Raw genomic sequence first — 14,877 nt, forward strand, 5'->3', positions numbered from 1 at the left:
TTTTGGCACCAGGGATCGAACTTGGGACCTTGCACTTGCGAGGCAGGCAGCAGAACCACTGAGCTAAATCCCCGGCCCTAAACATAACAGTTTAAAAACACAGTTTCTTTGGTTGTTCTCAGACTCTCATCAGGGTAAAATTAAGGTGTTGGCAAGGACTATATTCTGGGGCTCACTTACATGATTGAGCAAATCATTTCCTTGTGGCTATAGTACTGAGGTCCCCACTTACTTGCTGGCTATTAGGTAGGAGTTACTCTCAGCTTCTAGAGGATTGTCTTAGTTACTTTTCTCATTGCTGAGACAAAGTATCTCACATGCAGAGTTAAAGGGAGAAAGGTTTATTTAGCTTACAGTTTGCAGAGGTTTCAGTCTATAATGAGCTGGCCCCACGGCAGGGTGGCATGGCAGATAGGCATCGCAGAAGAGAAAACATTTCATGGCAGACAGAAGACAGCAAAAGCAAGGGACCTTAGCAGCTTCTTTCTGCCCCTTTTATGCTCTAGGCTACTAGGATTAAGGTGGTGGCAAACTAATCAGTTGACTAATTTAGTAATCACACACCCTTAATCCTAGCATCACACACTCTAGATTCAGCCACCTCTGAAAAAGCCCCACCTGTTACCTCATGAGGCTTTGGGGTGACATCTAGACACAAACCATAACAAGGCTACTCTCAGGTCCTTTTTGTATTACCCGCTTGTAAGATGGCAGTCTTCTTAGCTTGCTAGGCCAACAGCAAAACATCCTTGTGGTGTACAGTCTTTGAAAAGACTCTTCTGATAATTTAAGCCTAACCCAGATAATCTGTCTTTTGACTAATTCAAATGATTAATTACCTAATCACCAGAATGATATTCCATCATACTCACTGGGCTGACACATTCTTAAGGGGAGAGAATTATGCAGAGTATACATACCAAGGTCAGGAATAATCTTAGAATTCTGCTTACAATCATTCACACTTTGATCCTCAATAATTAACATGTGGTCTACTCTTTCTTACCTTTCATACTCAGACACTTATGGAGGGCAGATGTTTTTACTTATTGGCATCATTACTGAATCAGATTAAAAAATAACCGACCTATTTCTTTTTATTATTTCTGTTGGCCAATTTCTAAATGTGAAGAAAGTGGCCCTCATTATTCAACCAGTGCTGAGTCCATAATAGAACATATATCATGTCTCTTTGCTTGAGTATTTAAGTATCACTTGAATCATATGGAGTTACTTTTTTTTTTTTAAAGTAAATACATGAAAGCCAGGTGTAATGTTTGCCAATGTCTGTAATTGCAGTCCTTGAGGGGGTGTGGCAGTAGGATCTTGAGTTCAAGGCCAGCTTGGATCACATAGTGAGACCTTGTCTCAGAAAACTAAAACAAAATCCCAAATAAAAACTTTAATATCTGGAATTTTATGCAGTTCAACCTAATATAGCTAATAGAATAAAGAGCAAAGGTATTTTCTTTTCCTCTTGGTGTTGAAGATTAATAATGATAATGTCAGAATTTTTTTTTTTGGTACCAGGGATCGAACTTGGGACCTTGCACTTTTGAGGCAGGTGGCAGAACCACTGAGCTAAATCCCTGGTCCTGATAATGTCAGAATTTGAAAAATGCCATCATACTGAATAAAATTTCATGGTATCCACTGTGATGGTCCTTTTAATTGCATGTACTAGCTTTTATTAATTTTCTAATATCTGCATATTTTGGGAAATAAGTGATCTGAGGGAGGAACTAGGAAGAAATGAAAAGCTAATTTGGGGGAGGGGGAGCTTAACCTGTTCTGCTACGTAAAGAGTGTAGAGTACTGAAATTAGCCATGTAACAAAAGCTTTGGGATTTTTCCCCAGTTGAACTTGGTTATTTCTGAGTGGGAGTTGCAGCTGTTAGAATGTTTTTAGATGATCTCACTAAGTAAACTTTATCTTGGGGAGAAAAAGAGTAAGTGATGCCTTCTCAGATGTACACCATGTGCCATTTACCTTTATATGAACCGTTTGTTTGGTTAAAAGTATTTGATAAGCTCCCATAGCTTTCCTCTGTTAACCTTTTTGTAAAGACTTAATTACTATGTATAATGTGTATACAATAAAACAGTCCTTTGTGTGTGTGTATAATATTTAACAATATATTTGTCATTTGATAAATACTAGTCTACAAATCCAGTCACAAGTCTATACACTAGTGCTTGGAGAGTTTATGTCTGGTGACAGTCATGAGATATACTAGAGTTGGGGTCACACAGTGGTTGCTTATAAGTTACATATACAGATGAATGTTTTATGTGCCCTGTGTAGCATTTTGGAAGTCAGAAAAATTTCATGCAGAAGTCCTTAGTTTTGATTTCTCTAGAAAAATTGGAAGACTGTAATCACTACTTAGCTGGAATTCCTGTACTGTAGCACTTGGGTATAGCTGAAGGTCTTCATGTCTGCTCTTCTCTGGGGGGAGTATGTGTGTACCCATTTTTTTCAGTCCTCTATGGTCCCTAATCCCTACTGTTTATACTTAGACAGTTCCTCCCATGTTTGTTACGTGGTACTGTATTTCCATTGCTCTGGAGTCAGTGAAGAACAGTCATATGTAGGAAACTTTCCTATATTGTAATTATATTTCAAAACTTATAGCTCTTAATTGGGTAGAATATTTGATCAAATCAGATGAATTATTGCTAGTTTAAAAAAACTACCTGGGTCGGGGAATTTAGCTCAGTGGCACCACACCTGCCTCGTGAGCACAAGGTCTTGAGTTCGATCCCTGATTCAAAAAACAAAACTATACCTAATGACTAATCTTAGTTTGCACAATCTTTGATATGAACCTTAAAATTTTTGTTTTTTAAGGATAATTTTTATTTTTTAAAGTTTTATTAGTATATGTTTGCATACATAATGATTACTTTCATGGTAGGGAGTTGTGTATCTTAAAATTTAAAAAAAATATCCTTCAAGTTATATTGGTTAACAGTCACCAAGTATGATTGGTTTCATGGGAGATCATTTTTATGTAGAAATCTTGAATGAAAATTAACTAGCTGTTTTCATTGTCAGAATTTTAAAGATTTTCCATTGTTGTATCAGTGTCTTACTTTTCTCTTGTTGCTGAGATAAAATACCCAACATCCAAAGTTAGAGGAGGAAAGGTTTATTTAGCTCACAGTTTGTAGAGGTTTCAGTCCATAATCAGCTCCAAGGCAGAGGGACATCGCAGAGGAGAAATAGTTCATAGCACCCACAAGGTAGCAAAAACAACAAGGGGCCTTCGCAGCTTTTTTCTGCCCCTTTTGTACTTTATCTAGGCTACTGGGATTAGGGTGATGCCAAACCAATCAGACTGATTTAATAATCACATACCCTTAATCCCAGCATTGCACCATGAATCAGTCACATACTCTAGGTCCAGCCACTCTGAAAAAGACTGCATGAGGCTTTGGGGGACATCCAGACACAAGCCATAACAATTAGTGTTACTTTCTGAATTTTTTTCTACTCTACCGAATAATAACAATAGAATTAAAACAGTAAAACTGACATTTTACCCAAAGTGTTAAGTAGTTTGCTTGTTTTGTCTTTAATCTTTCTTAAAAGGGAATTAAAACATAATAGCATAAAATTTAAAAGTAGAGTTTAATAAATTTAAAAATGTCCATCACCTGTTAATTCAAACAAGAAACTTATATAACCTTTCCTATTCCCAACTCCCTCTCTCCCTGGAGGCAATATTACTCACCTTAAACAAAAAAACAAGCAACAAACCCTCCTTGCTTTTATTCCCATTGTTGCTATCCATGTATGTTTCTTTAGACTAATACAGTCAAGTTTTGCTTGTTTTAGAACTTTTTATATAAGGTTCCTATGGGTTCCTCTGAGCAACCCCCATCCCTCCAGTTCAGTTTAGGATCATGAATTGCTAGACAAGCCCTCTAGCACTGAGCCATATCTGCAGCCCCGGGGAACTTTTTATAAATTGAGTTACCCTGTTCATATCCTTTTATGTGTAAGTTATTAAGTTATAGTACTCTAGTTTTTTGTTAGGGAAAAATAGAGTGTCTGATTATTGATCCATTCTATTAATGAGCATTTGAATTGTTTCCAATTTTTGGTTATTAAAAACAATACAACTAAGTCAGGTGTGGTGGCACATGCCTGTAATCCCAGCACTCAGGAGGCTGAGCCAGGAGGATTGCTGTGAGTTAGGCCAGTCTGAGTTCCAGTTCAAAGCCAACCTGAACTACATAGTGAGACCCTGACTCAACAAACAAACAAAAACAGCACAACTATGAACATTGCTGTGCATGTATCATGGTGCACACTTTCATTAGTTCTCAATCAGGTGTGTACCTAAGAATGGGATAGTTGAGTCAGTCATAAGACACGCCTATTTTTCAAATTTCTGGCTAGTGCCATTTGTTTCTCAAAATGATTGTACCTTATTTCTAAATGATGAATGAGACTTCTGAAAGTTCCACATTTTTGCAAAGATATATCTATAATAAAATTTTTTCAGTATATTATCTTTTAAACTTTAATATAATGCATACTGCACTTCAAGAAATGGTTGTTGGCTGAGGATTTAGCTCAGTGGTTTGACGCAAGGCCCGTAGTTCAATCCCCGGTACCAAAAAAAAAAAAAAAATTGCTTGTTGATTTTCCTTAAGGTTAATAGAGTAAAAAAAAGGGAGGGGTGGGGATGTAGCTCAGTGGCGCGGCGTCTGCCTGGCAGGCACAAGGTCCTGAATTCAGTCCCTGGCAAAAAAAGAAAAAAAATTACTACTGTAAACCAGACAAATCTTTTTAGCTTTGGGGGTGTTTTAAGTAGTTGCCACAGTCAGTTCCCCTGTCTCCCTGCCCTCCCTTTTCTTCTCCCTTCTCCTTCCCTTGTTAATTGTGATTGAACACAGAACCTTCACATAGAGCTGCTATCTTTTTAAGTTGTATATCTTGAGACAGGGTTTTGCCCAGGTATACAGTTGGCCTTTCTACACCTCCCCTCCCTGCTTCCATAGTTGAAATGGTAGTAGTATCTTTCACATAATAGGAAAACAGTATTTTTAATTTAGCAAAATCCATTTTCTCTTTTACTCAAACATTTGTATTTTATGGGTAATATAAAAGGGCTCTGAAGGAATTTTCAGAAAAATAAACCAACACATACTAATTTATCTGTAATTATTTTTTATTTTATTTATTGCTTACTTTTTTTTTTTTTTTGGTACTGGGGATTGAAGTCAGGACCTTGCGCTTGCAAGGCAGACACTGGAACCACTGAACTAAATCCCTGGCCCCCACTTTTGGCATTTTTGAGGTGGGGTCTCGATGTGTAGTTCAGTCTGACTGAATTTTCGGTGGTCCTCCTGCCTCACTCTCTCAAGTGCTGGGATTACAGGTGGCACCATGCCTAGCTCCATTATTTGTAATCACTTATATATTGTTTTTATTTTTTGTTATTATGTAGAGTACTTTTTCATAATTCTGAATAGTGTATTTTGTTTTTATTTCTGATTATTTCACATTTATTTCTGTTGATATTTTACACCTATTTATAGTTTAATATTTTTCATCCGATTATGTTACTTCCTTTTCCTATTCCTTGTTATTTGTATCTGTTTGCCTTCATGTATCTTTAAGTTCTAGATTTTTGAGTTGAAGGTACTTTTTTAGGGTATCTACCCAAAAGAGGAATCATTTTTTGTATATAATCTCTACAGTTCACAGTATCCTGTCTATATCCTTTATTCTTAGATCTCTACCATTAATAAATAGGTGGTTTTTAAAAAATTATTTTGATAGTTTAACTGACATGTATGTGTTAATGTCTGTCTGTATGCATGTCTATAATGTCTCCTTTCCTTTCCTTTTTCCTTTCCTGTACCGGGTATTGAACTCAGGATCTTGTGCTTGCCAGACAGGAGCTGTGCCACTGAGCTACATCCCCGTCCCTTGTAATGTCTGTATCTATTTGTCTGTCAGTACTGGGGATTGAACCCAGGGCTTCTCTCTGAGTTATATCCCTGGCCCCTTTTTATTTTTTAATTAAAAAAGTAAGGCTAGGGCTGGGGATTTAGCTCAGTGATTCTGCCCCCTGCTCTGCAAGCAAAAGGACCTGAGTTCAATCCCCGGTACCAAAAAAAAAAATTTAAAAATAAAAAAAGTAAGGCTTAGGGTCTGGGGATTTAGCTCAGTGGTGCCACCACCTGCCTTGCAAACGCAGGGTCCTGAGTTCAGTCCCCGGTACCAAAAAAAGGCCGAGGCTGTGCTCAAACTTGCCATCCTCTTACCTCAGCCCCCCAGAGTGCTAGGATTATAGGCTTGTACCACTGTGCCTGGGTTTGATATTTATTTTTAATCTATTATATTTTTAACACTTTTCTGTATTATGATACATTGTACTGAGTATATTTGATCATTGATTTTCTTTAATCAAGTTAAATTGGGAGTTGATCTCACATAGATTTTACATAGCTTCTTTTTTTCCCCCCGGTACTAGGGATTGAACTCAGGACCTTGAGCTTATGAGGCAGGTGTGGTGCCACTGAGTAAATCCCCGGCCTGACATAGCTGACTTCTTTACTCTCCTTTTACGTTCACTTTATTGTACAGGTTTCCTTTCTGTGTGTGTGTGTGTGTGTGTGTGTGTGTGTGTGTGTGTGTGTGTTGATGTTCTGCATTAGTGGAATAGCAAAAAAATAATTTAAAACATATTAAGTAAGAATATACATTTGCCTGTAAGAAATTGGCTTATAAGATCTCTTTATTTCTAGTTAATTTTCCAAAGTAGATGTTTAAATAGCAATACATTCTTTTCTTTGAAAAATATCTTTGATGAGTTTTATGTTATAGTAAACTTGGTGCTCTTATAAATGTAATGTTCACTGAGTATTTCTAAGAAATGTAATCAGTTTCTAGGAAACTAAGAAAATTAAGAAATTTCTAAATAAAATTATAATTTCTAAGAAAATTATAAGTTGTTAAAAAAGCAGTGAAGAAACTACGTAAAATTAATTCTTAATCTTTAGTCACAGTAGTTTAACATCATTTGTATCTTTTTTGATTCTAGTTAGTTTTCTAGGAATCCCTTTCAGCATTGCAGTCAGAAAGCCTACCATGGAGTTATTTGTGTCTGTTTAGCATATTAGACACTCCAGGGTTAGATTATCAGAAAGTAGACTTTCTTTAGAGTGTCCAGTTGAGTAATTTCCAGGAAAAAAATCTCATGTCTTTTAAAGATCACTGTCCTTTATCCCTGGGCAATTTAATTTTTATTTTATTGATTTACTGAATCAGGGTCACTATGTTGTTCAGACCTTGAACTCACTGTATAGCCCAGGGAATCCCGCTTTAGTCGATCTTGCACTGGTCCTCCTGCCTCAGTCTCCTGAGTGCTGGAATTACAGGTGTGCCCCACCATGTACCTTAAAACCTTTTTAAACTTTTTTTTTTAGTTTTTTGAGGTAGGGTCTCATTTTGTAGTGCAGGCTGGCCTTGAACTCAGGCAATCCTCCTGCTTCAGCTGAGTGGTTTTTTTTTTCATTTACGATTCAGGAGATAACAGAACTGAGATAAATAAAAGCTCCAATATTGAATTTTATCATTCTTTGAATTATAAATGTAGGCAATAGCTGCAATATTGGATGAATAAAGAACATATGTATTACTATATCATGAATTTGTTTTAATGTCTTATACCTATACAGATGCACCTTCACTTATGATGGGGTTATATGCTGATAAACCCACCATAAATTGTAACTTTTGTGAATTAAAAATGCATTTATATACCTAATCTGCTGAACATCATAATGTAGCCTACTTTAAGTGTGCTGTGAACATTTATATTAGCCTACATTTGGGCAAAATTATATAACACAAAACCAGTTTTATATAAAGTGTTGAATATCTCATGTAATTTGTTGGTTGTGTTATTAGCAAATAACAGTAATTGTGTAGATAGGGCTTTGTACCATTGTAAAGTAAAAAAATAGGAAGTTGATTCACTGTAAATTAGGGATTGTTTAAAAATGATTTTTATCATAATCCTATATATTATATTTTATACATTTTAAAACATTCTTAACAAGAGGTCTGTGGAGAATGAATTCTTTCGCATTTGATTACAAAGTTGCCTACCATTGATGGAGGTTTGCCAAATTGTCCTTGTTAATCTGAGTAAGACTGTGAAAGAGAGGATCCCTCTAGGATTGATTGATGTACTCTGGAGAGGTTCCTGAGTAAAATAGTTTATATTGATAGTTATTGCCAGCAAGAAATGGAGAAAATACAATTTTGTTTATATAAAAATGTGTTAATTTTCTGTTGTACAAATTTATGACCGTTATGTTACATTAGAAAGTAAAAGCAAGAAAAGAAATACATAAAATACTGTTAGGATTTTGGGGATCTCCTGGGCTGGGGATTTGGCTCAGTCATAGAGCACTTGTTTTCTAACATGTGAAGACCCTGGGTTTAATCCACAGTACTGCAAAAAGGAGGGGAAAAAAAGATTTTTGTGCATCTCTTTATTGATCTTTTAAATATTTATACTTACTACTTATATGTATGTTTGTATTATATCTGTGCACACATGTAGAACAATATGTGTATAAAAATATATCTACTCATATCTTTAGATGTACTTTTTAAAAAACAAAACTGAGCTTGCACTGTATAAATAGGTTACCCTTCTTTGGTTCAAATTTATTGGAGTATAATTACATTAAAGTAAAATTCATTTTTTATAGTCTTGACAAACACATCAAGTCATGTAATTTTCACTAATCAAGACACAGGAAAGTTATGTCCCCTCCAAAAATCTCTGTATATACTTTTAGTAATCCTTTCCTCCTCATGCAACTATTTATCTCTTTTTTGTTCCTTTTACAAAATGTCATCATACATGGCATTTTCAAGTCTGACTTCTTTCATTTAGCATATGTTTTCCTTCAAGGTCTTTGGTTTTATCAAATTGATGAAAATATTAATGTATTTTTTCTAAAAGTTTTATTTATTTTTAAAAATTGAGGCCTTTATTCAGTCTGGTACTGTACTTTAGTGTATAACTTTTGAGGCAGAAAATCCAATTTTAAAAGATGACATAACCAGCTCAGCTACATGTATTAAGTGAGTTACTGGGCCTGGGATTTAGCTCAGTGGCGCTGTGCCTGCCTTGCAAGCCCAAAGTTCTGATTTCCATTCTCCGGTACCAAAAAAAGTTGCTAATAAATTAGTAATGAATTACTAATAAAAATGAGCTACTAATAAATAATGATTTCATTAAATTTTTTTATTTACTCGCAGGTAACACAAGTAGCACGACAGCCGGGACCTCCAACCCCTTCCCCTTATTCAACACATGAAATAAACAAGGGGCATCCAAATCTTGCAGCAACGCCCCCGGGACATGCATCGTCCCCTGGACTCTCTCAAGTAAGAAAAATAGTGTTTTTTAAAAAGAAATTTCCATGTAGAGTTAGCATTTTTGCTTTCCTGAAGCAGACTTTTAAGCAGTATCATGAAACATTACTTAAGGAATAATTCTACTTTATCTTTTGTACTTAACATACCACTAACATACCACTCCTAACATAACACTCCTAATAATTTCATACATTTCATTTTGGGGTGATTAAAAATTAAATGTCCTTGATATTTAGTTTTATCTCTTCATTGTTTAAGAAATTTCAGTGTGAATCTAAAGTCCGTTTAAAAAACCATCATAAAACACTGATTCAATTTTCAGTGTTTAATCTGCTATAAGTCTCCTTACCCCTTTTTTGATGTAATGTTGGTGATTATTTTCTACATTTGTGAAAAAGAAGAGTCTTTTCTCTTCAACAACTTTGGTGGGAGTTTTTTGAGTTTTATAAGTAGATTATTGAATTTGTTAGGCTTAAATTTTTATTGATGAGGTATGGTATTGTGAATTCTCTTGAGCTTTTCTACTTAACAGGCAAAACATTCAGACACTGGTTTAAGAAGGTATCACTATGACTCTTGTGGATTTTAAGCCATTTCCCAAGATGTTATTTAGTTTGCACCATCCCTCCATCACATGCTTGGTTGGGTTTGCTTGTGGTTAAGAGCTGGCTAGAGTTACAAAGCCACTTACTGGAATGTGGAGAGAGACAAGCCAGTAACCTCTACCCTTGCTGTTTGAGATTGTCAGTGTTTACGTGTAAGAGTTGTTCTTTTTGATAACGGAAATTATTCTTGTAACATTGCTTTTAATTCTGCGTTCCATGTTTTAGGCCTTTCAGGGCTTAAATTGTAAGACAGATCGGAATTACTAAAAATAATTCTGTAATGGGCGACTATAAATTAGTTGATTAGTGATAGTTTAGACTATTGACAGTTTAGAAAAAGAACTATAGTGTGCAAGATCATCACTAGACTGTTAAGGAGTCCTGTCAACAAATATATAAAATTAATTTGTCACGGTTGCAGTTTATGCTGTATACCTGTAATCCCACCACTCTGGGAGGCTAAGGCAGGAAGATCCTAAGTTTAAGCCCAGTCTGGGCAATTTAGCAAACACATCTCAAAAAGTTAAAAAAAGGAAAAAAATTTAAAAAAAAGTCAGAGACTTAGTTTTGTACTTAAACTCAGTCTAAATCATTTCTATTATTTTGAGTTTTAAATATTGAAAACATGACAACATGAACTCTTAATTGTTTTAATGAAGTTCTGCTGGATTTTATATGTTGGTTTTATATATTAAACAGAACCACTCAACCTGTAATTAAGGTGTATTAGTTTGAGCCTAATCAGTAGATTAAAAACTGCTGTAATTTGAATAAAACAAGTTTGATATGAAGGATTATTAAGTATAACATGAGATTGAAGTAATGATGGATTGACTAAAAAGAAAATAAGAGAGGTTTTATAGAGCAGCTGCTCTGCTAGTGCTGATAAAAGCTTTCGGCTCTCCTAATGGTAGGAAAAGCCACTGTGGTGCCACACTTGGAACTTGTTTTAAAGTCCTTTCTATGGAACCTGCTGGAAATTTGACCCATGGAATGTTAGGAAAACTTGCTTCTCCACCATTAATCTCCTGTAGCTAAGGAGTGCACACTGGCTTAAGGCTTTTACAGCCTCTGTTGCCAGAGATAATTCAAGTAACATTGGATTTGTTGGATCATGAGTCCCAAGTGGTAGAGCAGTTTGTGCTGCAACCAAGACTTGCTGGAGAATTTTCTGTTGTCCTCTTCCTCACTCAAAATTGAAAACTTCCCAACTGACTCTCTTAAATTGGTTGAGGTAGTACCCTCAAATATAAGCATACATTGCCTCCAGAAAGACACACACCCCTTCTCCGTGGTTGTTAGTATTAGGTAAAGAGACTGTTCTAACCCTGGGCTAAGATCTAAACCTTGCTGGAGAGTGTCTGGTGTATTTTGCTGGCATTGGTGCCATGTCAGTGAAACTTACTGGAAATATACCCTGTGGAACTTGCCAGAATTATTCCCTCTGTGGTGCTGGGAAAAAGCTTTTCTCGGGGAGGTTTCTTAGAAGAGGTTCTCTGCTATAAACATGCTGGGGAGTACCAAGAATAGCTTTTGGCTGCCAGGTTCTGCTGCCTGCTGTGTGCTGCAGCCAAAGACTGGGACTGAAGGAGCTCTGCTCACCAGGGGAGCTGGTCACTGGAGAAGCCAAATGTTAGAGAAGCTATCTGAACTGTAGGGTCTTGTTGCCACACTCATAGAAGGCAAAACCTCCACAGTGCCCTCTGTTGACGGATTTTAACATTGTGCCATTTGAAATGAATTTTTTACCCCCATTGTAATGGGACTTGAACCTGTGAGCACTGAGCTATGTCGCCAGCTCTGTTTTAAGACATTGTCTCTCTAAGTTGCCCAGGCTAATCTGCAACTTGTGAGCCTCTTACCTCAGCCTCCCAGTTAGCTAGAATTACACGTGTAAGCCATCATGCCCCACAAATGTTGAAATACTTAGAGAACACAGATCCATTTTCATTCACATCACAGGCACACAGGATGAAATTTGAGGTGAAAGGCAAGCAACTCATAATTGGCATATGAGAAAGAGGTTTATTTCTTTTGAAATTCTTACTGTTTCAGACTGTGATTTGATCCAAGGAATTGTCTCAAAGCACTTAAGTTTTCTCAGTCAAGACTTCTTACAAATTCAGTTTGCACCTAAATATTCTCAGTGGTCTCAGTTTTTGAGCCCATGAGTGCCATTCTGCATGCCATTTTATCAGCTGCTGTTAGAAACCAGAGTGCATGAATACCAGCAAGTACTATTTTGTGTTCTTCTGTGGTCTCTTTTACTACCATTTTGCCTAATCTGATGAATGAACTGAATAAATCACTCATGGTTCACTGCCTTCTTTTTAGGCAGAAGAAGACTTGTATGTATCCATCTATGTCATTAAAATATCTAAATATGAGTTGGTAAGGTAGGGAAAATTTCTTATAAATTGGTCTACCTGAAAAGAAAAAGGAAAGTTTTATGGGGTTCATTCTCCTTAGGTTTTTATAGTGAAACAGTTCATGAGTCATAATGGGGAAGGAGAGTCATCAAAATACAGGAAAAAGGACTCTAGGCTGAGAGTCAAACAGACCCAGGTTTTAGGGCTGGAAATGTCGCTTTCTGGTTATATGGTGGATAAATTACTTAAAAAGTCTAGAACTTGGTTTCTTTGTCTGTTATATAGGGGAGACTTAGAATTTTACTTCATACATACATAATACATACATACATACATTTATTTATAGTACTGGAGATTGAAAAAAATTTTTTTGGTACCAGGGACCGAACTTAGGACCTCGCAATTGCTAGGCAAGGATGGCACCAATGAGCTAAATCTCCAGCCCGGGGATTGAAATTTTGAGACAGGATCTTGCTGAGATCCCAGGCTTGACTCAAATTTGGTATCTTCCTGCTTCAGCCTTCTTCCTGCCTCAGTTATTCCTTAGTAACTGAGATTATAAGCATGCTCCACCATGCCCATCAAATTTTATTATTAAGAGGGTTGTTATAATGCCTAAATGAAGTTGTGCCGTAGAACAAGATACTCTAACTTAAGTAAGAGTCATTTTTAATTTTCATGCCTGTTAGACTTGGTTCTCTTCAAAATTTATGTGTTAAAGTTTACATATGTGCTTAATCTTTTCCTGTGGCCCTCTATCTGGTATTAGTATAAGACTCAGAAGCTGTCCCCCAAAATTGGAGAAGTCCTCCAGGTCTTTGGCAAGTCCTAATATTAGGATAAAAGTAGGGGCCAGGCATGGTCATTTTCTGTTGGCAGTAATGTGCTTTATCATTGTGTACAAAACTGTTAAATTAGATTGAACCAAAGAAAAAAAATTTTCTTAAACTTATTATAGTTAGCCACATATCCTTTTTGATGTAACAATCAACTTTTTCTCTGAGTTAAACTTTTCAATTTAAAATAGCTACTGTCTGTCTATGAGTCAGTGTTTGACACTAAATTATTCTGTTAGGATCTAAGTGAAGGAAGCTAAGGTGAAGAAAAGTGAATTACATAGCTTCGAAACATAAAAGAGGGAAAATATAGAAAATTGCTTCCAACCTTCTCTCTTTTTTTCTTTTCTTTTCTTTTTTTTTCTTTTTGGTACCTGGGATCAAACTCAGGACCTTGAGCTTGCAAGGCAGGTGGCGGCACCACTGAGTTAAATCCCTGGCCTTCTTTTTCTTCATTGGTGGCAGCCTAGTCACTTGGTTCAGGGTGAGATTTTACATGTGTATGTGTGCCACTTATGAATGCATATGGCAAGTTTTAAGGCTTTATGTGTATTTTCTTTTGTTACATGACTTTTTAAGTTTTTTCTAGACCTCTTCATGAAGATTTTGTTGAAGTTAAAAGACCTTAGACCATTAGAGATTAGCAATTGAAATGACATTTTCATTTGCCCTCAAATGGCACCACTTGAAGAGTCTCTAACCACAGAATGTCCTTACTTTGGGGATGATAAAGAACTCAAGATTTAAAAGTATCTCTTTTGGGGGTAGATCTCAAAGTAAACCTTCCTGGAGAAGTACACTCTCTGAGATTAGAGAGACTACTTTAGAGTCCCAGCCCTTCTAATACTATTTCAACCTTCAACTCTGTGGACCTTCCTATCAGTGCCCATTTTTTCCTTTGTAAATGAGACATTTTATTAGATGAACTCTGAATTCCTTTTAAGGAACCGGTTTCATTTTTTGTAGTTTTCCAGCACTATTTGTTGAAAACACTGCCCTTTCTCCATTAAGTAGACTTGGCACCCTTGTACAAAATTATGTAACCATGTGAATATAACACACATACATATATACATCTGGGTTCTCTGCTCATTATTGGTCTGCATATCTGTGTTTATGCTGGTACTGCCCCAATTTGATTATGGTAGGTTTATAGAGGTTGTGTATCCCTTATTCAAAATGGTCAGGACCAGAAGTGTTTCAGATTTCAGAGTTTTTGGATTTTGAAATATTTGCATAGCTACTGGTTGAGAATCCCTAATCCAAAAATGAAACATCTACTTTATAATCTATATTATTTTCCTTGATGTTGTTAATCTCAGATGTACCCCAGCTTTATTTGTAACATGCCATGAAGTCCACATGCCCTTTGGTTCCTAGGTTTGTGTGTGTTTCAGAGCACTGGAATCTGATTTTCTGTTCTTGAGTCAGATAAGAGAGTGTGATTGCTCAAAGTAGTTCAGTTCTTTGCACTGAACGGAGCATAGACTCGTGCATTTTTAAAAGCTTTTTACATTTTACACACATGGAGAGTCTTTTTCTCTTTTAGAGAGCAATAGATTTAGAGGAAAATGAAAAATTCAATAGGACAGGTGATAGATTCCAGGGTGTGAGCAATAGGTGTGAGTAGCATCTCCACTAGAGTG

The 14,877-nt window shown here is 36.2% G+C and overlaps 1 protein-coding gene across 23 annotated transcripts in view; it reads left to right on the top strand.

Moving 5' to 3' along the window:
- Nucleotides 1–14,877, top strand: part of Eif4g3 (eukaryotic translation initiation factor 4 gamma 3) — a 363,950-nt gene that overhangs the window by 98,061 nt on the left and 251,012 nt on the right. For 20 of the 23 annotated variants that reach the window (XR_002396957.2, XM_021262986.2, XM_021262987.2 and 17 more), the window contains one exon: nt 9,302–9,430. The exons of the other annotated variants lie outside the window; for them this stretch is intronic. Coding sequence is in view for 17 of the 20 variants with exons in the window: in XM_021262986.2 (XP_021118645.2) it covers nt 9,302–9,430 (129 nt within the window). In the remaining 3 variants the exon portion in view is untranslated. The remainder of the gene's footprint in view (nt 1–9,301; nt 9,431–14,877) is intronic. 23 annotated transcript variants of the gene reach the window in all.

This window comes from Heterocephalus glaber, unplaced genomic scaffold, assembly GCF_053883595.1.
Source record: "Heterocephalus glaber isolate CG9 unplaced genomic scaffold, H.glaber_assembly_v1.0 deba00001452, whole genome shotgun sequence".
Taxonomy (NCBI): Eukaryota; Metazoa; Chordata; class Mammalia; order Rodentia; family Bathyergidae; genus Heterocephalus; species Heterocephalus glaber.